Genomic DNA, 20,403 nt, shown 5'->3' on the forward strand with positions numbered 1-20,403 from the left:
GTTTTAACAAATCCACTGAAAATTTGTGGCCTGTGTTGCCTCAGCCCCTCACAGGCCCGTGGCACGAGGGGCCCTGGGTGTTTGCCACAGCCGCCGTAACAGGTGTCAGCCTCAGGGCTTTATTGTTTGTTTACAACAATAAAAAGACACTGGAAGTGGGAGCTGGTCCCACTCTGGCACACAGGGTGGCACCTGTGCCCCAAGTGCTGCCGCGCTTACAGCTTCTTGCCCTTCTTCAGCCTGTTGCGCTGCCATGTGTTGTACTTCCGCAGGCGCCTCCAATACTCGATGGAGTCGGGATCCAGCTCCTCCAGCTTCTTGGGGGGCCCGAGGTGGATCTTGAAGAGCCTGGAAGCGAAGGCAGAGGATGTGAGGCTGCGGCCAGGAGGGCAAAGGGACCAGCACAGGCCAGAGCGATGGCAGTGCGCGGCCAGGACACGCAGATCCCTCACCCACATCCACAGCGAGGCCCAGCCAGCCCCCCTGCCCCTTGGGGAGGGTCTCTGGGCTGCAGGGCGGCAGTCCCCCCCCCTCCCCAAACAGTTCCGCATCCCTCCTACACTCGCCTATGCCTCGGGGATGGCAGCGCCGTGGGGCCAGGTGCCCCAGGGCCTGTGGGGCAGCACCTACCAGTCGGGGTACTCCGAGTCTGGTTTCAGGGCCACCTCGGGGCCCTCCTTGAAGTAGTTGACGCCCATGGCATGGGTGGCAAGCATGGTGGGGTCCGTGCACACCTCCGGCCCCTTCAGCGCCTCCTTCGGCGCCTGCTTGCCCTTGGCCTTTGCTGTGGGGGCAAGGGCACGGTCAGGGGGGGCTACAACGGGGGCGCCGAGCCCCGGGCCGGGGAGGGGGGTGCAGGGTGGGGAGGGGGAGCGGCGGGGGGGGCTGGGGGGGGGCCGCAGGCAGGCCGGGGCTGGGGGGTACAGGATTCGGGCACGGGGCAACGGCCGGGCGTAGGGCAGGGGGCACGGGGCACCGGGGCGGGGCAGGAGGCAACGGCGGGGACAGGGGGCACCGGGACGGGGCAGGGGGCACCGGGGCGGGGGCAGGGGGCACCGGCGGGGGCCGGGCCCGGAGGCTGGGGCAGTGGGCAGCGGCGGGGGCAGGGGGCACCGGGGCGGGGCAGGAGGCAGCGGCGGGGACAGGGGGCACCGGGGCGGAGCAGGGGGCACCGGCGGGGGGCAGCGGCGGGGGCCGGGCCCGGGGGCGGGGCTCACCCGCCTTCTTGGCGTAGCCGCGGGCTGTGGCGGGCAGCGCCGCCGGCAGCCACTGCAGCAGCCGGGCGGCCATGCTGGGGCACCGCGGGGCACGCCGGGAGGGGCGGGGCTACGCCGGGCCGCGCATGCGCCGCGACGGCGCCCGGAAGCGGCGGCGGGACCGGCCCGGCCCCGGCCGGCGGCCCCGGCCCCCTGAGTCCGAGCGGCCCTCGGTCGCCAGCGGGGGGAGCCGGCCCCTGCTCCGCGCCCGGGAGGAGGCCATGGAGAGCCGCATGGATTTCCAGGCGGCTGCGGCCTCAGCCCCTGGTCTGGGCAGCGACGAGGCCCCGGAGCCGCCGGCCATGGACACGGAGGAGGGGCCGGCGGCGCGGCCCGGCGCCCCCGAGCTCCGCCGGGGTGTGAGACAGTCCCAGGAGCCCCCCTTCGCCCCCCCGCGGCCTGGCTGCGGCCCCGAGGCCCGGCGGCGGGGTGCAGGGCCCAGCCCGGGGCCTGCCGCAGCCTCGGACGGCGGGCGCGGCCGAGCGGCGCTTTACCAGGGCTCGGGAAGGGAGTTGGAGGAGGCGGCCGCGGCACCGCAGGGCTCCGTCGGCTGGGAGCCCGGTGCCGGGAATACCCCTGAGGGCGTGGGCCACCCCCGGATCTCCAGCCGCGGCGACCCGGTGGGCATGGAGCTGGATGAGACCCCCGAGGCCAGTGCCCGCCCGGGCAGGGCCGAGTGGGCCAAGGGCGCGGAGGCTGATCCCGCGGAGATGCAGGGCCTGCTGGCCCAGCTGGAGACCCTCGACCCCAACCTCAGCGACCACTCGCCCCCCTCGGAGCAGGGCCTGCTGCCCTCCCCAGGTGCGGGCCCGGCCCCTCCAGCAGGCGAGCAGCCCCGGCGCGGTGACAGCGAGTGCCAGGGCAAGTGCCGGCCTTGCCCGCTGCACGTGGCCATGGGCCGAGGCCTAGCAACGCGGCCCTGCTGTGCCCAGCACTCGGCCTGCTCCCGGCCTTGCCACGGGCTGCTCTTCGCCGAGGCCGACCGGGAGGACTTGCTGAGCCTGTTGTGCTATGAGGGGGGGCTGCCTGAGGCCGGCACTGAGACTCCCTTGGCCCGCTCCGATATCCTGGCTGGGACCAACCTGGAGATGCTGCAGGCTCAAGAGGAGCCGGCTGCTGTGGAGAAGCCTGAAGGGCTGGAGAGGCCAGAGAGCTCGGAGGAAGGAACTTCCGGCAGCTGGTATTATGGAGAAGTGCACTGCGAGGTCGACTCTGCCTGTGAGGGCAATCAGGACAGTTCCCCGGAGCCAGCCTGGGTGGCCCTGCCTCCCACTCTGGCCCTGGAGCCAGAGCAGCCACCCCAGGGCAGCATGACCGTGAGTGCACCCCCTTGGCTCTGCTCCCTCGTGGGGTTTTGGGTGGGGACAGGGGGAAGCCAGAGACTTCTTTTCCTCGGGTCTTACAGGTCCTCATGTTGCTGGGGTGCCCGGACAAGACCCTCGGTACTGGCTTTGGCTCCTGCTGCCCTGAGTGGGGAGGGGAGCATTTGCATGGCTGGCTGATCTGTGCATGCCCCAGGGAAGAGGCTGGTGGGTCCGAAGAGCCCCAGGGCCCTGTGCGCCCACCCCCAGCCTCCGGGACACTGTGCCCTCGCTGGCCTGGTGCTCCAGGGGCAGCCTGGCTGTAGAGCATGCCTGCTGAATCCCTGGGATCCCAATCAGTGCCTCACCTGCTCTCTTGTTGCTTTGCAGAACAGGAAATCCCAATCCTCCTGCTCGACCTTCAAAGAGGGTGAGTTGCTTCTGTGCTCAAGCAGCCAGAGCATCCAGGAGGCCTGACCTACAGCCTCCTGCTCTGACCCCGAATGTGGGGTGACCAGGGGTCCCAGCCGGGGAGGGGAGCACGTGGCTCTGTGCCTGTGCAGGGTGGGAACGTGGCTGCAGACTCCGGGTGGCTCATTTGATCCCACCTTGCCCTTTGCTGAGCAAATGGGGGTGCTTCAGAGACCGGGGATGGGGGTGTTTGCTCAGGCTTGGGGAGGGACAAAGAGGGATGCCAGGGTGTGCTCAAGGGAAGGGAGAAGCGGCCCTGGGGTCAGAGCTGGTCCCCCAGTGATGCCAGGAGTCTGTCTCTCAAGCGCTGAGCTGCTTTGCTGCGTGTGGGAATACAGCTAATGGGCAGTAGGAGTTGGTACCCCTGGTTTTCAGAGCTGGGGTGACCAGCCCCTGCTTAGTCCCTCCTGATGCCTCAGTTCCAGGCCCTTGTGACCCGGAGGATCTGCTGGACGGTGTGATTTTTGGGGCAAAGTACCTGGGCTCCACACAGCTGGTCTCAGAGAGGAACCCCCCAACCAGCGTCCGCATGGCACAGGCCCAGGAGGCGGTGGACAGGATCAAGGTGCAGGAGGGTAGGGGGGCATGACTGCCACCAGCCTGGCCCCTCATGGGCATGGGGCAGCTCTCAGGACGTGTCCAGGGGAACCTCCTGGCAGTGGGGCAGGGACCCAGAGGAGTCCTGGCAGCAGCCGTGAGCTTTCCTGGGTGCTTCGTTCTGCAGGCACCGGAGGGGGAGTCCCAGCCCATGACGGAGGTGGATCTGTTTGTCTCCACACAGAGGATCAAGGTGCTCACGGCTGACACACAGGTGAGCAGGGAACGGGAGCACCCGCATGGCTTTGGGGCTGCTGAAACCGTCCTGTTTGGCCTTGGGATCTCTGCACCCACGGCAGGCTGAGGATAGCCTACGGGCAAGGACACACATCTGGGAGGAGACACGTTACTCTGCAGCCATCCCACACAGACGTGCTGCCGTGTCCCCTGGCTCCCTGCACGGCTGCTGGAGGCTTCTCAGGCAGACTGCCTCGTGGGAGCTGCTGGGTTCTGAGACCAGGCTCCAGGGAACCTAGACTTGAAATTTCTGTAGCTTTTTGCCTCAGAACTAGTTTCTGCTTTATAATAAGGGGAAAGAGCTGTCTTGTCCCCTGGCAGCACCCAGGGACACAGATGAGTCCTTGATTGAAGGAGCTGCTTGTACCTTTTAGCGTAGATGTGGCTTCTGCCCAGCACGTGCCAGGCATTTGAGCTGCATCTCAGCAGGGTGGTGGTTGAACCTAAACACTCCCTGCCTGTGGTGGTGCCTGGCTGGCTTACGGGCTGCCCAAAGGGTCCATCGGGCCAGGGGGAGCTGAATGTCTCTCTCTGTGTCCCTCTTGTCAGGAGGCCATGATGGATCACTCCCTCCAGACCATCTCCTACATTGCTGACATCGGCTCCCTCGTGGTGCTCATGGCACGTCGGAAACTTCCTCGGCGGTCAGATGTAGCAGAGGAAAAGCGGCTCTACAAGATGATCTGCCACGTCTTCCACTCGGCTGATGTGAGGAGACACACGAGTCCCTTGGGAGGGCAGGGTGACATTGGGGTACTGGGCCCTATCCTGCTGTAATGACTGGGTGCTCTGGGTCTCTGTGCTGGGGGGTCCTGGTGAGCACAGAGGGGGAAGGAGCCCAGCTTGAGCACCTCTGCGACATAGAGGGGCCCAGCAAGAAAAGCAGGGAGGACTGGCACCGTAAAGGGGCCCATTCGGGCAGGCAAGAGGCTGGGATGCCCTGGAGCTCCCAGGGCACAGTGCTTGTGCTGTGCACTGCAGGGTGCTAGCACCTGTTGGCTCTGGTTTGGCCATGAGACTGTTGGCCACGAGCCGTGGGCACAGACAGCCCCTCTCTTTCCGCAGGCCCAGATCATCGCTCAGGCCATCGGACAGGCGTTTGGCGTGGCCTACCAGCGCTTCCTGGAGGCCAACAGCATTGACCCGAGCGAGCTGAGCCCTCGCCAGTACAGCCGTGCTCTCGAGGACCAGGAACAATACAATGCAGAGCTGACGCACTTCTCCCGGCAGGAGAACTGCAAGGATGTAAGAGCTGCTTTGAAGTGGTGGGGACAGCATGGGGTACCTGCTGGCACCTCTACGTCATCCCCTCCATGGCTCCCTGAGCAGCTGGGGTGCTCCCTACAAAACTGGGCCCCATCCCAGCTGGCTGTGAGCCCAGGACACCTGTGCTGGGCTGGGACACGTGCCCTGTGGCTGGTGACTGTGACCTATCTGTGCCTGCCCTCCCAGGTCTGCATCCGGAAGCAGAAGGGGGAGATCCTGGGCATTGCCATCGTGGAGTCAGGCTGGGGCTCCATCCTGCCCACAGTGGTCATTGCCAACCTGATGCACGGGGGTCCCGCGGAGAAGTCGGGCGAGCTGAGCATCGGAGACCGCCTCATGTCTGTCAACGGGATGAGCCTGGTGGGGCTGCCCCTCACCACCTGCCAGAGCATCATCCGGGTGAGCCGGGGCTGCGCGCAGGCTGCCACCTGCCTCCGGCCTGGTGAGCGAGAGCCCTGGCAGACATGGGGACTGGCCTGAATGCATCCAGGAGAGTCTGTAATACCGGGGTACCCCCTGATGCTCCTGGCTCGTGTGCAGATGAGTGATAGGAGGCCGTAGAGGAAGAGGGGACAGGAGTCTGGGGGCCTACACCTATCTGGTGGGCTGCGACAGTCCCTGCTGTGAGTGCTTGGGAGGAGGGGATGTGACAAGGCAGGGACAAAGCTGGGGAGCTAAACTTGCTGTGGTGGGGTGCAGGCAGGACCCTGCCGGAGGAGGGGGGTGGGTGAGGAGGCAGGCATCTGTCCTGGAGGGAACCTGTTGCATCTTCTACCTCCCAGGGCAGGAATGAGCTGAAAGCAAGGACACTGTGGCCTCAGGGGCAGAGTGGGGCGTCTTGAACTGGATTTATAAGTTGTTCTCCCTGAATTTGAACACGGCAGTATCCCTGTGTGTACTTCAGTTTCCCCATTGAAAACAGGTTGCTAATCCTCAGCCCTCCCATGAGCAGTGTGGCTGCATCGCCCCTCTCAACCATGCCAAATAGTCTCCAAAGTCTGACAGAGCCCCCTCCCATCTTCCAGGAGCTGAAGCACCAGACAGAGGTTGTGCTGAACATCGTGCACTGTCCCCCTGTCACCACGGCTGTCATCCGGCGCCCTGACTCCAAGTATCAGCTGGGCTTCTGTGTTGAGAACGGCGTGGTGAGTGCTTGTGGGGGTGGGGGCAGAAGCCAGGCCAGGGTCAGCCGTGGGCTTCGGCCACCTGTCTGCCAGAGGGACACGCGGTTCGGGCTGCATCCGCATGGACGCGCACAGTTCCAGCGTTCCTTGTGCCTGCCGGGGCTGAGGTTTTACAGGGTGCTGCTGTGCCACGGCAAAAGGCTCTTTGTAGCTGTCCTGCAGCACCAGCAGTCAGATCTGTCTCACTGCTGCTCTTCAGCTATTTGCTTTCAAGGTGGTGGTTTCTTCCTGGCTTTCCTGCTGTGACCTTAGTGATGCTTGTTGCTGTCTCCAGCACCCTAAGCACTCTCCGCTCTGGGCTCCACAGTGGCTGTGTTGGAAAGGCAGAGAGGGGCATTTCCAGGACCAGTGGGGGTTGATGGGGTGGGTGGATGGTGGAGGGGGTGGCACGGTTGCGTTGTGCAGTGTCCGATGTTCCCAAATGCATTGGAGCTGTGGTTACTGCAGGAGCTGGTGCCCAGGTGAGAAGCTCTGGCTCTGCAGCCCAGGCTTGAGGAGAGCATGAGGCCTCGATGTGGGGCTGGGGGGAGCTGAGCTCCCTGGCTGCCCTACAGCTCAGCACGGCGCGCTGGTGGCAGCAAAGCAAAAGCACGTCCCTGCCCTCGCTGCACAGCCATGGGCTGGAGGAGGCAGCGCCCAAGTCTAGAGTTCTTGCTGGGAGCCTGCACGGATGAGAGGGTTTGAGGTGGTGGTTGGGCATGGCTGTGGGCACAGCTCTGCTCTTACCAACGCGCTCTGCTCCCCAGATCTGCAGCCTGATGCGTGGGGGCATTGCTGAGAGAGGTGGCATCCGCGTGGGGCACCGCATCATCGAGATCAACGGGCAGAGCGTGGTGGCAACACCCCATGAGAAGATCATCCAGATCCTCACACAGGCGGTCAGTGAGGTGAGCCAGGCCTGAGCTGGGTGACGGCCAGGGCCCCCGTGCTGCGGGGCAGCTGCACATGGAGTTGGCTGGGCTCAGTTTTGCACCAGCACCCCTCCAGCCTGGGCTTTGGCATCTCCCAGCTGATCTTGGGTCTCTGCCTAGGTCCACATCAAGACGATGCCGGCCTCCACGTACCGCTTACTGACCGGGCAGGAGCAACCCCTCTTCCTCTGAGCTGCTGGCCATGGCCGGCTGTCGCCACACGTGCCTGGAGCCAGGCAGGAGCAAGCCCAGGGCCGTGAGGGCAGGACAGGCTCCGCCTCCTACCCCAGCACCCTCATCGGAGCCCTCTGGTCCCCAGCAGGGCCTAATCCTGCACCTCTTTGGTTTTACTCAGGATGCAGTGGGAGATTCTGGGGGCCCCGATAACCAGCTAAGGCAGTGTCAGGGCCTGTGGTGCGTGGTTTGAGCACCTCCTCCCCCTGCCTTCCCCCCTCCCAGCCTCACAGTGCCTGCAGTGTGTGCCTGTCCCGCTGCTTCACAGAGCCCCTCTCCTTGGCCTGGTGCTGGCAGGAGAGGGGACCCCATGCGAAAGGTCACCCCATTCAGTCACTACAGATAGTGCTTTTACACTCACCCACGGTGCCTTTCCCCCTGTGGGGATGGTGCTGAATCACAGGTGCGGAGCTCAGCTCGGCACTGACCCTGCATACCAGTGTGGGGGCACACGCCGGCACCCCCGAGGGAGACCTGGCAGCTCCCAGACTCAGCTTTAAGGGCAGCAGCACCCTTGGCGCCTGCTCCTCCCTGGCTTTGCTGGGGCCCATCGGGAATGCAAACGGACTCCCCATTAGCCCTGGTACACCATGCTGGGAAACTACCTCTGCTTTTCTCTGGTGCTGCCTTTAACCGCTCTGCACGCACAGCCCAGCCTGCCAGGGCGCTGGCTCGCAGCCCTCAGGGCTGTCCCTCGGCGCAGCGAAAGGGAACATGGACACTGCTCAGTCCCGCATCCTGGGGAGCTTGGGGTCCTGAGCCCCAAGGGCCAGCCCCCGGTGATGTGTCTTTTTGTGAGTGGGTCTCTGGAGCCCTACAGCTGAGGCAGCGCTGCCCTGACTTTGCCTGTGTGCTTGGTTGATAGAAAAATAAAAAAAGTTTTGGGGAATGTGGGAGGCTGCGTTTCAGGAGCCCGGGCTGGGCTGCAGCAGAGGGTCAGCCCCGGTGCATGCACCCTGACCCCCACGCTGCAGGCAGGGTGGCCGGCCATGGAGGGGGCTGGGTCCCAGCAACGCCACCCTGCTGCCTGCCACCCTGCTGCCTGCGTTTCTCCTGCAGACGGCTACCCCCCCACCCACGGAGACGGTGTGTCCCCATCAAAACATCCCTTTTATTCCAGCAGCAGCAGCCATAGCCAAAAGGGGAAAGGAGGCACTTGGTGGTGAGGGGTACAGCAGGATTAGCCCCAACCCCCCAGCCTGGCTGTGGGGTGCTGTGGCACCACCTGGGCTGTCACATGGAGCTGGTGGCACAAGGCTGCAGCAGGGCTTGCCTAAAGGGTCTGGGTCCCAGTGGGACAGAAGCCAGGGGTGCCGCTACACATCTGTAGCTGGGCCCCACTCGTAGCCTTCATCCTGGTCCGAGTCATCCCTGGCCCGTGTGAACCTCTTCCTCACGGCATCATGCTCGTATTCCCTGGGGGAGAAGAAGCTGTGGTGAGGCCTCTGCCGCCGGGTCAAGATGGGGGGCACAGCTGGCACCTGTGGCTCTGCTGGCTGCGTTACCCCCTCCCCAGCTGGCCTGGTGTGCAGGGTACCTGATGCTGTCGTAACGCTGGCCCTGCTGCTGCTGCTGCTGCTTGGTCACCTGTGAAAGACCAGAGAGGTGGGGGCTCAGGCAGGGGCAGGATTTGTGCACCAGCCTGGGGCTGGGCATGGATGCGCAGCAGGATGCTGCAGCAGCTGGAGGGGATGCGCTGCCTGTGCCACAGGGGCTAGGAATTATCCCCCACAGCCAGGCACTACGCTGCTCCCCCTCTGCCCGCCCAGCCCCTCTTACCAGTGGGGGGGACACCCACCTGCTCCCTCAGATCATCGCTTGGGGACACCTGTGCTGGCTCGGAGGAGCGGGCCAGCCCGGGCTGGTCATAGGCGTCCTCTGCTTCACCATCAGTGTAGGCACCTGCCTCGCCATCCGTGTCATCGTAGTCGCTGTTGGCTTGACTGTCACAGGTCAGGTAGCCTGAGGCTGCTGCGCTTGGCGGGTTCAGCAGGTCCAGACTGTCCTCCGGTGCCACATCTGCCTGCAACGTGAGGATGACAGAGACCTGGGACCCCCGGTGTGCGGCAGACGGGTGGTCCTGTCGCCTGCCTGGCTGCAGCCCCAGCAGGCTGAGCAGTGCCGCGGGAGCCCGTGCCCTGTACCTGCTCTACCGCTGTCCAAATGGGCTGGCTTTGCTGCGTCCTGATGATGTTCTTGATCGTCTCGTACCAGGTGTTGCCGCTGCCGCTGAGGCTGACTGTGGCAGTGAAGAGGTGGCTGCAATGCTTCTTCATCTTGTTGGCCTGGACGTAGAGGCGCCGGGAGCTTTTCCTGGAGTCAGGTGCCAGCCACTGGCGCATGGCCTTGATGCCCTGCCGGCTCTCCGGCTCGCAGAACACCACCACCGGGTAGTACTGCACGTAGTTGAGACGCTCCACAGCCGAAGGTGTGATGTCCAACAAGGCATGTTTGTCCTGGGGCAGGGCGCAGTCATCAGCCCCGCTGGGGACAGCAAGGCCACCCACTAGGACCACCCCGAGCACACCAGGGTGGTCTCTCACCTTTTCTGCGATCTGCCGCACTGAATCCAACTTGATGACCTTGGATGATGCCCCGTCTCGAGGCACGCTCACTGCAGGACACAGAGACATGGCGTGAGAGAGGCTGGCAGAGATGTGGCATCTCCAGCAGCCCCAGGCTGGGTCTGGCTGTGCCCAGCCCTGGGCAGTGTCCCTCAAGGAAGGAGGGTGAACGCATCCGGGAAAGAGTTGGCGGTGTCACGGAGTGGGGGCAATAAGGCAGGATTGGGACAGAGCCCCGGATAAAGAGCTCCCACAGGTCCTGGGCACTGAGGGTCCAGCTGCCGGGGGCAATTTCCCCACGGCGAGGGGGGCACTTACGGGCGATCTCGAACAGCTCGGGCAGCTCCGTGCTAAGCTTCTGCATGGCAATGTCTGCGATGGGGCCCAGGATCACCACCGGCCGCTTGAAGCTGGCTGTGGGGAAAAGACACCGGCTCAGGGAGGTTGGGGGCGAGGGCAGAGCTCACAGCACCCAGGTGTCCAGCCCCACTCCTTCCAGGAGAGCGGAGCCCACCAGCACCTGCAGCGGGGCAGCCCTGTGCCAATGTCCCCTGGGTGGGTCTGGGCGATGGGGACGCAGCCCTGGTGCCCACCTTCCTTCAGGACTACCCTCTCATACGGTGGGTAGCAGCCCTGCTTCGTGAGGGCAGACAGGTCCTCCCGGCTCTTCCGCAGCATCTTCTTGGCTCCCCGCAGGCCCCGCAGCTTCCAAAACTCAGCCCGTGCCCCGGATGGGTTGGCACCAGATGTGGCTTTCAGCACCGACTCCAGGCTGGCGATCTGCTCGGCTCTGGGAGGGGAAAGGGTTCAGGACACGGAGCCTCCAGATTTAACCCCTGTTTTGTCACTCCAGGCTCCGAGGAGCGGGGCAGAAGAAGCCAGTGTCCCTGCTCCGTGGCATGGCCGGATGAGGCTGTGGTAGCTTCTTCCCTCAGGACCTTGGACAACCAGAGCATCAACTGCCCCATCACCCCTAAGAAGGGATTTCACCAGCTCATGCTTCCTACCACTGCTCCACCAGCACTTGCCCTGCCTCTTACGGGGCCCACTGTCCACGTCCCCGTCTCACTGGGAAGCCATCCCCCAGCTCTGCTCACCTTGGAGCTATTCCTGGCTCCATCCCTACCTGCTCCGGTTGGGGATGATGCCCTTGTCCTGCTCCTGCAGGTCCCTGCCCATGCGCACAGCCAGCCAGCTCCCCAGCCTGCCCCGGTACATGGTGTCCAGCACGTGGAAGATGTCCCCACGGACGAAGCTGAGCCCTGACGGTGTGTCCTTTTCAAAATCAAAGTGTGTCCGGATGTAGAACGAGTCACCCGTGTTGGACGAGATCACCTTCCTGTAAACTGGAGCCCAGGGAGAGAGGGACCATCACGGGAAAAGCTATCTGACAAGGAAGATGCTGGAGAGATTTGGGAAGGAGCTACACTGGCCGGGAGCCTCCACAAGTAGCCTTTGCTGCTAAGGAGGGTGTTGGGGACACCTTTTCCTCCCATGGCGCTCTCAGCCATGCTGGCAACAGCAGGATCTGACCCCCCAGCACATACTGGCCTTTCCAGGCTGAGCCACAGTGCAGAAAGCCCCCGTGCTCCAGGATACCGAGACACAAAAGGGGTTGGGATCATCTGGTTCCCTCCCATCACCTCTCTGGAGGAGGATGGGAGGGCTGTGGGGAAGAAGGACCACCCTGCAGGGGCAGAAAAGGCCATGGCAAGTCTAGTGGCTCTGATGCTTGCTCAGAAGAGACAAAGGATGGGAGAGGCACAAGCCCAGGATGAGTCTGGTCATCACTCACTGTCCTGCTTGCTCTGGGTCCACAGCGTGATGTCCTCACCGGGTGGCAGGCTCATGAGATACTCCACGGCCTCCTCACGGGTCAGGTTCTGGAAACTGGTGGTGTTTACCTGCCGCAGAAAAGCGCTTAGACATGGCCTTGCCAGCGGGACGGAGGGCACAGATACCGGTGGGGGGACTGCAGGGGCAGCAGTGCCCAAGGCAGGCTGGCAGCCAGAACCGGTTCCTGTCACCCAAGTGCTTGCCAAAACCCCTAATAACCCTGGGGAGGGCCACTGGGCCAGCTGAGGGGGTGCCCTGACTCTGCTGGGTGTTAGCATGGTGCCAGAGAGGGGGTCACCCCCTTGGGCAGCACCCGCAGAGCCAGCCCGATGGGTACGGGCCATGGGCAGCAGCACCGACCCAAGATGATGCCCAGCAGCAGAAATCCAGACCCCAGGGAGGTATCAGACGCAGGAAGGATGGGACCAGTCTGGGTGCAGCAGCATTTAGAGCCATTCGCAGCCCTGGGTACCTGCAGGATTTGATCCCCTTCCTGGATGCCCTGGCTGTCGGCTGGGCTCCCCTCCTGCACGCTGGACACAAAGATGCCCACGTCGTTCCCCCCCGCCAGCCGTAGCCCAACGCTCTTGGCCTTCACAAAGTGCACGACCCTGGAGTCAGCGCTGTACCTGCCACGGGGGAAGCCACGGTCAGCCCCATGGTGACGTGCTGAGGACAGCACAAGGGGATCACCGACCCTGTGACCCCAGCCCTGCACCAGAGCAGCTCCCCATCTCCCCCATCTGCTCCCCACCGCCTCTCACAGACGCACCCATCCTTGCGGGGAGCTCGGGCAGCGGGGCTGGTGTGGGGAGCGTGGCTGCCATCCCCCTCCACAGCTTCCAGCAGGTCTGCAGGAAAGGAGAGCTGGTCCCGGAGGCGGTGGTGACTGCGCCGCTGCCGGGGCAGCTGAGGCACGGGGAGACCTGGCGTGGCTCTGCCCGGGGGGGTTGGACAGCAGAGACATGCAGGAGCCCAGAGCCCCTCGGTGCCCTGAGCTCCCCCAGCCTGCTCTGAGCTCACTCACCAGGGTCCTGAGCGCTGTCAACGATCGTGTCGGCCACAGGGTCCCTGTTTGATCGTCTCCTCTCCCTGGAACAAAGTTGGGGCAGGATTTAGGCAGGCCCTGCGTGGGCACAGGCAGGCAGTGCCAGGTGGGCAGCGGGGACAGTGCAGCAGTCCCACACGCAGGGTGAACTGGCTCTGGGATGGAGGAGAACCAGCCCCTCCAGAGAGGCAAAGCACACACCGGGGATCTGATGGGGAAAAGAGGGGTTCGTGGGGGCAGAGCGGGGCTTACGGCGGGGAATTCATCGTGGCAGCAGCTGGGGGTCGCGCAGAGGTCTCAGGGGATGGTGGGTGAGACAGTTCAGAGTCAATGTCAGAGATATCTGCACCAACAGGAAGACATTTTAGAGACTATCCAGTCCCTGTGCTGTGTATCTGGCCCCCAGCCCTGTCACCATGTCCCCTCACCATCCATCCGGGAGCTGTCGCTTTGGCTGTCTTCTATGTCAGGGATGTTGACCAGGAACTGCCGGTCGTCCCGAAGAATAAGCAAGGTCAGGGTCCCCTCTGTCTGCTCAATGAGCTGCTGCGTGTCAGCCAGGGACATGTCCTCACTGGCCACCCCATTGATCTAGAGGGGGCAGAGTGGGAGGCATCAGGGCGCTTGATCCTGGGAAAGTCACCCCCAGGACAGCCACCCCCAGGACAGCCACCCCCAGGACAGCCCTGCTCAAATGGGATGCTCTGACCGCCACCTCCCCGGTCGCTCCCCAGCCCCTCCAGCCTGGCCTCAGCTCCCATTTATCCCACACCACATCCCCATTCCTGGCTGTCTCCCAGTGGGACCTCATCCCGCACAGAGGAAACAAAATTAGTGAGGCTAATTAACTCCCACCTTTAGCTGCTGGGGAGCCCTGCATGGGGGCAGGAGCTGCAGAGACCTGCTCAGATGCCTGAAGCTCAGTTTTACTTTGACCTTGGCCCCGTGCTGTCCTTCCATGCACTGGGCTGGTGCCAGGGGTCAGGCCCCAAGCGGATCGTGGGGCTGTGATGTCCCCAGGGTGCAGCAGCTTTTCCCACCGAATTGCTGGGATGAAATCCCTCCCATTTGCCCCAGAGTCACTTTGGCTCCAGTTCCCAGCAGCCACAGGTCCACCTGGCCCATGTGTGCAAACGAGGAGTCCCCCTCCCTCTATTTCCTCCTTCCCAAACGCTTGAAATATCATTTCATCCAAACACCCGAGCTCCTCAGGCCGACTGCTGCCCCGATGGGGACACGCTCACACGGGAGGGGACCACGTGCTGCGGGGACAGTGGAGCAGACGTGATCCCGCTGTGGCAGAGGGACAGGCCACCAGCCCTGGTTGAATGCCACAGGGCTGCCTCGACCAGCCAGCCTCGGCATCGCAGGGAGCTGGCACCCCCGAGCCCGCACGGGGTCCCCGGGGAAGGCTGGGAGCCGGGGCAGGGTTGCGGGCACCAGGCAGAGCTGCCTCCAGCCCAGCTCTCAGCCTTCACAGGCAGCTGAGAGAAGCACGCTCTTGGCTCGTCCCCTGTGGTGACGCTAGCCAGGGGACAAGCCACCCGAAGAGGGGGAGATGAGATCCCCAGCAAGTGCTGTGCGCCCCGTGGGTGCCCGTACCTTCAGGATAAGGTCTCCCTCCTGCAAGGAGCTGCCCTTCGCTGCCAGCCCGCTCTCCACTATGTGCTTGATGAAAAGCTGACTCCCCAGCTTCAGGCCATACTCTACACCGGAGAGAGCCCATGACAGTACCAGAGCCAGGCAGATGCAGGATCCACTCAAGGTCCCCCCTCGCCACCACCTCCAGCAGTCCAGCCCAGCCCCCCGTGGGGCACTAGCAAGCCGCAAAACTGAGCTCTGCAACCCTGGGCTGAGGCTGGGTGGGTTTGGTGCACCCAGCACGGCATGCACTGCTCCCTCACCACATGCCAGACCCTGGCACCAACCCTGCCATCGCCTCCTCCCCAGGGGGGGCACACGGCCACAAATCAGGCGACAAGACCCAGGGACAGAGGGAGCAGGATGGCCTCACCTTCACTCTGCTTCTGTTTCACCAAGACCGACGTGATGGGCTTTGTCGGCACATCCCGGCGCGGCAGCCGCTTGAAGCCTGACACCAGGGCCAGCCCGTTGGTGTCCCCTTTGTGGCCGAAGCTGTTGGTGGAGCGGTGCCGGCTGTAGCCCCTCTGACCTGAGCCACTGCCGCTCTGCCTCCAGTGACTGCTGTCCTGGCTTCGCCTCCGGCTCCGGGACACCGGCTTGTGGTGGCGGCTGTCATCCTGGTAGTGGCCAGAGCTCCTCTCACTGGATGAGTCCCCATCGTAGCCCTGGCTGTGGTCCAGGTCATCCCGGGAGCGGTGCAGGGCTGGATCTGCAGCATGTGACCCATAGTCCTCATCCGAGTCATAGTGTCGGGGGGCAGTGGGGGAGCTGGGGCTGCTCTTGCTCACAGGGAGGTGGACTTTCTTTGGTCTTTTCAGTGTCTGCAGATGGAAAGTGAGAAAGAAAGGGTGGTGGGTGCAGCCACCTCTGCCAGGAGATGTTTCTACATTGATTTCCAAGCCCTGAATGGGAAACCCAGGGTGTGTGGGAGCTGGGATGGGGACAAGCATGGTGTTGGCCCGTGCACGATGCTGGCCCTTGTCCTGCTGCAGGGCACACTCACGATGTTGGCAATCTTGCCGCAGGTTTTCAGTGTCTGGATGGCGAAGGAGGACAAGACGTTCTCCATGGAAAGGCCGTTCACCATCACAATGTGATCCTTCCTCCTGGGAGGGAAAATGCAGCTGTGGCTCTGCCCCAGGCACAGCCCTCAGCCAGGGAAGCTGGCAGGGTGGCAAGGGCACCCGTTGCCCCAGGAGACCCCATCCCAGGTGGGCAGCGTGGCAGCGGTGCTGGCCCTGTCCCAGTAGGAGTGATTTGCTGCCCTGCCCGTCTCTGCCGGCAGCAGGCACCCCCTGTGTCCCCATGTCCCCACACACTCACTGGAGCCGGCCCACTGCTGGTCCCCCGGACACCACATCTGAAACAATCACTGCTGTCTCCCCAGTTGTCTTGTTGGGACGGTCCCGGCCTCCAGAGACAGCGAAGCCAAAGCCCCGTTGAGGATCCTAGTGGGGACAGGCAGAGGGGGTCAGGCAGAGCCGGCCCCACAGACCCCGTCCCCTCCCATGCGTGCGCACCTTGCTCAGTGTCACCGTGTGCTGCTCCCAGATCAACATCTCCTCCATGGCGGCCACCCGCCAGCGCAAGCGAGGGAGGGCGACCGCAGCGGCCAGCCAGCGCAGCAGACCCTGCCCGGCGGCCAGGGGCACAGACCGGCTCCGGGTCCTCTTTGCAGCCACCGGCCCCTTCCTCAATCCCGCTTTGGCCTGCAATGAAGAGCAGAAGCAAAGCTGAGCTGCGGGCACCAGGGACAACAAGGGTGCAGGGCACAGAGCCCCCACAGTGCCCAGGCACCCACCGGGGCACCAGGACTCGCAGCTGTGTTGTCCCTGCCTAACCCCACGTGAGAGCTCCGGCACCCAGAGCTGCCTCCATGCAGTGTGAAATCACCCCCTTGAGATGTCCATCTCCGTGCCCTCGGATGTGTGTCCACAGAAGGGGAGGTTTTACGCAGGGCAAGCAGGTCAGGAACTATCTCCATAGCTGGGACCACTTGTCCATGCCATCCTTATGGTCCCCCTCCTCTCCCTCCTCCCAGGAGCTGGCAGACCCCAGGGTGCTGCTTTGGACAGTGCTTCAGTGCCCTCCCGCCTGCCTGCTCTGGGCTGCAGCGTGACAGCTCTGCCAACCGCTTTGGGAGCTCCAGTGCCCCAGCTTTACCCTTTGGTTTCCCTGGGTCTTCCCCAAATCCGTTTTCCACCCAGGATGGATAAGCCTGACTGACAGGATGATGGGATGATGGCCCGTCTGGGCTGAAATGCCTGGGATGGGCTTGGGGATCCCCCCCACCAGCTCCTGGCTCCCTGGAGGAAACATCCGCATGAACCCGGAGAGATGTGGGATCCCTGCATGGGGCAGGGGGGAGCAGACCCAGAGCCTCCTGTCACTTGCCACAGGGTGGGACGGGAAGGAGCCGGTTTGATCAGGGACTCAAAGGATCCAGGCTTATCCGTGCCACTGCACATGCCAAGGAAACCCTGGTGAGACCCTGGTGAGACCATGAAGTGATTCTCCAGTGCAATGGGGATGGGAAAGCCAACAGCCCAGCGCGATGCCACCACCACCACCACCAGGTCCTCACCCTCCAACCAGTACAGGGACTGGAGAGGACACATCCACACACCCATCTCCTGCCCATGCCAGCCCAGAGCCCAAAGCTAAGGCCGGTGGTGGGCAGCCAGCCCTGGGGCAAACACGGCAGCTCAGCCCCAGCATGGGGACTTTCCGTGCCCAGCCCCCAGCCAGAGCTGCACTGAAGCGGCCCCCGAGATGAGACCCAGCCCCGGCAGCCCCAGGGAGGGTCTGGCAGCCCTGGGGAGGGTCGGTGTAATCATTCACCCGGGCCTCAGAAACTGCCCCCGCCAGCGAGCGGGGAGGGCAGAGTCCGGGTTTCCACTCCGCGTCACGAGCTGCCGAAACCAGCCCAAGCACCTACTCGCCACCCGCAGGGACACCTGTGCCTGGGGGGGGGAGCTGGGGCTGACCATGGCACCCAGGGTCCTGTCCCAGTGCATGTAATACCGGCAATAAACAGGAGACCCCCGCACGGCGGTGGGGTGGTTTCCTGCCACATCAGTGAGCTGAACTGGCGCGGCCCGTCTCAGCCATGTCACCAGTGTCAGCTGGTCAGTGCTTATGGGCTCCCTGGATGCCCAGGGGTGACACGGCGTGAGCCGCAGCTCCAAGGCACCCTGGCTGTGGGGCAGCCAGAGCATCCCTGTCCCTGGGGTGGCAACTCATTCACTGTGCCAGAGCGGATCCCGCTGCCACCCAACACAGCCCCTCACTGTCCCCAGCCAGCTCCCACTGTTGTCCCATCACTGGGGTGACACAAATCAGCCACAAACCCACATCCCGCTGGCCTGTGGCTCTCTGCGGGCGGTGGCAGTCTGGAGCAGAGGGGACAGCGTGGGGACAGCAGCAGCTCCCATCTCACCAGCCAGCAATGGCAGCACCCACAGTGCCACCAAGCCCCAGCCCTGCCCCTGATCTCCAGCCGGGAACCTGGCGTAGGGCCTGTCCCGAGGCAAAGGCCAAGGCTGGCAGCCGGAGGAGCCGGCTCGGCCGGTTTCTGACAGAAACCAGCCCGCACCCGAAATGGCCCCACCGGGAGCGGCAGTATCTGGGCAGAGCTGACCACGGCCCAGACCGATGCGCCCAGCACTGGCTGCACTGGGAGCCCCACACACCCCACTCTGCCCCACACGCACCCCGTGGCCGGCATCTCCCAGGGCTTTTAATGGCAAACGAAGCCCCGGCTGTGCCAGGGCAGCTCACCCCAGTGCGAGGGCCCCGATGCGGGGCTGTGCCTGGCCCTGGGTGACACCACTGGCGATGCCCACCGTGGAGACAGCAACGGGTGGGGAAGTTATTTATTGGAAAGCAATGCACCCTGCCCACCCCAGCCTTGCCCCAAGCCACCCCCACCACCCACAGCCTGCTTCCCAACCGCCCTGCTGAGAGGGGTCCTCAATCCAGGACCCTGTAGCCTTCCTGGGATCCGTGGGGTCCCTGGTCTCAGCCAGTGCTGCAAAACCGCTCGTACCTTGCCTGGTCCTGGCCATGCAGGACCAAGGTCCTGGATCGCCCCAGCAGCTCCTCTAACCAATCCCCACCCACACCGTGATCGGCTGATCCTGACCTCGTGCCCTGGGAAAAGGGTCTCTGGAAGGTCTGACCACAGCTGGGGTGTAAATCAGTAGGATGGAAGCCCATCTTCCAGCCCTCCGTGCAAGGAGCTGTGACAGCAGGATCCCTGGATCCCTCCGGGAGTATCTCCCTGCTATTGGAGCACGACTCCAGGAGGGTTACCAGGTCCTGGAGCCACCCAGAGAGGGACAAGGCATGGCCGGTTCCCCAGGTGAAAGCACGGCTGGGTTTGGGTGCCCAGCTGGGAAGCGGGGCAGCAGATCCGGGGGGACAGGGTTAGGCACTCACCGAGCCTCGGATCCGACCAGGAAGGAGCTGAGCTCCAGGGCTGGTGGCAGCGGTGTCACTCCAGGGTGCCTGGTGTAACCCTTTGTGGGCCAGACGCTGCCTGCAGAAGGGAAGCAGGAGGAAGGGGGTCCCGGGGCAGCTTCCCACGCACAGCAGGAGCCACGGGGGGCTGGCCCCGTTGTCCTCCACGGTGCTGGTGGCTCAGCTGCATCCACTTGCCCCCCACCCCAGCCCTGCGCACGGACAGGCTCCCAGGATGCTGGTGATGGCAGTGCCTGGGGATGGGGCTCTTCCCCCCAAGCCTGGCCTTCTCCAAGGAGGTGGCGGGGCTCTGTGCCCACCCGCGCTGCCCCGGACCCCCAGACCTGCCCAGCAGCCCTGCTTGGGAGTCCCTGGAGGGGACCAAATGGATTCACCCGATGCCCCATGAGGGGACAGGGGTGGTGGCCAGTCTGGGGCTCCCGGTCCTAGCGGGGTCCAGGGGAAAAGGTGACCCTGCTGACAGCTGCTATCCCCTTTCCTCCCCTTCCCCTTTCCTCTGCCCCCCACCTGAGGACCGGCCCCACATCACTCCTCTTTCTGCGGGGTGGCTTTCCTGCAGTGACAGAAATCAGGTCCACGCCTCGGCTCTCCCTCCAGGCTGCTGCTTCCAGCCGGGGTCGGTACCGCTGCCGCAGCAGGTCACAGCGCCGCGGTGGGGCATCGCGGGGGGCCCAGCTCCTCCTGAAGCCCCCGGCCACCAGCCGCCACCGCGGAGCCATCCAGCCGAGCGGCGTCAGGCAGCTCCTTCTCCCCGCAGCCCCCCGCCAGCCCCGAGGGAGGGCACAGCCCCTCCTGCCCCGGCGGCTGCCGCTCCCCGGGCCCAGCCGCAGCCTCGGCCACCAGCTGCCCTCCCGGAGCGCCCCGGCCCCGCCACGGCGCCGCCGCCGAGCAGCCTCACAGGGGCCACCGGCACCTTCCCGGGCTGCACCGAGGGCTGAGCGCTAACGCCGGGCTGGCGCCCTGCCGGGGCTGACCCTGCCACCTTTGTCCCCCCGGGGCCACGAAGGGGCCAGCCTGGGAGAACCGGTGGGGCCGGCCGGGGCTGACCTGCACCCCGAGGCCACCCCGAGCTGGTGCCACTAGATGGTGCCACGGGCCGGGCTGACCGCGGGGCCGGGAGCGGCCGGGCCCCGGCCCGGGGTGAGGAGTGGCGGCGGTGGCGCCGAGCCGGCTCGGGGCATCTCGGACGGAGCGTGCCCGGTGACCGGTGGCGGGGCAGGCATGGCCCGGCGCTTTTCGCCGTTCCTGGGGGGCCCCACCGAGGGGGAGGGTGGGGAGGCCGCAACCGGTACCGGGAGGGCCCAGAAAGGGGGGCACCAGGGGCCGCACAGGGCCGCGCTAGGGGCGATCGGGCCCGGCCCCCGCGGTGCCG

At 64.7% G+C, this 20,403-nt stretch overlaps 3 protein-coding genes across 7 annotated transcripts; 1 reads left to right on the top strand and 2 right to left on the bottom strand.

Moving 5' to 3' along the window:
• Positions 1-98: 98 nt before the first annotated feature.
• Positions 99-1,325, bottom strand: MRPL54 (mitochondrial ribosomal protein L54). Its single transcript, XM_037384625.1, has 3 exons — positions 1,218-1,325; positions 631-784; positions 99-348 (listed from the first exon to the last, which is right to left on the bottom strand). The coding sequence occupies exons 1-3, from the start codon at positions 1,288-1,290 to the stop codon at positions 216-218; spliced, it is 360 nt and encodes a 119-aa protein (XP_037240522.1). The 5' UTR covers positions 1,291-1,325; the 3' UTR covers positions 99-215.
• APBA3 (amyloid beta precursor protein binding family A member 3) lies at positions 1,289-8,351 on the top strand. Its single transcript, XM_037382581.1, has 10 exons — positions 1,289-2,572; positions 2,948-2,987; positions 3,448-3,593; positions 3,753-3,839; positions 4,412-4,570; positions 4,928-5,107; positions 5,315-5,527; positions 6,154-6,273; positions 7,059-7,199; positions 7,344-8,351. Exons 1-10 carry the CDS (start codon positions 1,289-1,291, stop codon positions 7,413-7,415), a joined length of 2,442 nt encoding a protein of 813 aa, XP_037238478.1. The 3' UTR covers positions 7,416-8,351.
• Positions 8,352-8,548: 197 nt separating this feature from the next.
• TJP3 (tight junction protein 3) lies at positions 8,549-20,084 on the bottom strand. Of its 5 annotated transcripts, none has more exons than XM_037384394.1 (21): positions 19,539-20,084; positions 18,990-19,089; positions 16,070-16,258; positions 15,873-15,997; positions 15,553-15,655; positions 14,920-15,370; positions 14,508-14,611; positions 13,334-13,496; positions 13,158-13,248; positions 12,885-12,949; positions 12,630-12,708; positions 12,330-12,480; positions 11,817-11,925; positions 11,148-11,367; positions 10,615-10,811; positions 10,340-10,435; positions 10,001-10,071; positions 9,602-9,913; positions 9,256-9,504; positions 8,995-9,044; positions 8,549-8,873 (listed from the first exon to the last, which is right to left on the bottom strand). In XM_037384394.1, the coding sequence occupies exons 1-21, from the start codon at positions 19,748-19,750 to the stop codon at positions 8,774-8,776; spliced, it is 3,237 nt and encodes a 1,078-aa protein (XP_037240291.1). In that variant the 5' UTR covers positions 19,751-20,084; the 3' UTR covers positions 8,549-8,773. The 5 variants fall into 5 exon arrangements, with proteins under 5 accessions (XP_037240291.1, XP_037240292.1, XP_037240290.1 ...); XM_037384395.1 differs by having other exon boundaries at positions 9,256-9,480; positions 12,330-12,486; XM_037384393.1 differs by having other exon boundaries at positions 12,330-12,486.
• Between the last annotated feature and the right edge of the window lie 319 nt (positions 20,085-20,403).

The sequence above is a fragment of the Falco rusticolus genome, chromosome 4 (assembly GCF_015220075.1).
Source record: "Falco rusticolus isolate bFalRus1 chromosome 4, bFalRus1.pri, whole genome shotgun sequence".
Taxonomy (NCBI): Eukaryota; Metazoa; Chordata; class Aves; order Falconiformes; family Falconidae; genus Falco; species Falco rusticolus.

Excerpts from the sequence above, each read along its gene's own strand:
- APBA3 (XM_037382581.1), top strand. The coding sequence starts at position 1,289 with ATGCTGGGGCACCGCGGGGCACGCCGGGAGGGGCGGGGCTACGCCGGG. Across the intron at positions 3,594-3,752 it reads AGGCGGTGGACAGGATCAAG|GCACCGGAGGGGGAGTCCCA; the intron begins GTGCAGGAGGGT and ends TTCGTTCTGCAG. Across the intron at positions 3,840-4,411 it reads TGCTCACGGCTGACACACAG|GAGGCCATGATGGATCACTC; the intron begins GTGAGCAGGGAA and ends CCCTCTTGTCAG.
- MRPL54 (XM_037384625.1), bottom strand. The coding sequence starts at position 1,290 with ATGGCCGCCCGGCTGCTGCAGTGGCTGCCGGCGGCGCTGCCCGCCACA. Across the intron at positions 785-1,217 it reads CGGCTACGCCAAGAAGGCGG|CAAAGGCCAAGGGCAAGCAG; the intron begins GTGAGCCCCGCC and ends TTGCCCCCACAG. Across the intron at positions 349-630 it reads GACTCGGAGTACCCCGACTG|GCTCTTCAAGATCCACCTCG; the intron begins GTAGGTGCTGCC and ends CTTCGCTTCCAG.
- TJP3 (XM_037384393.1), bottom strand. The coding sequence starts at position 19,750 with ATGGCTCCGCGGTGGCGGCTGGTGGCCGGGGGCTTCAGGAGGAGCTGG. Across the intron at positions 13,249-13,333 it reads CGACAGCTCCCGGATGGATG|ATATCTCTGACATTGACTCT; the intron begins GTGAGGGGACAT and ends CTGTTGGTGCAG. Across the intron at positions 12,487-12,629 it reads CGAGCTCCCCGCAAGGATGG|GTACAGCGCTGACTCCAGGG; the intron begins GTGCGTCTGTGA and ends CCCCCGTGGCAG.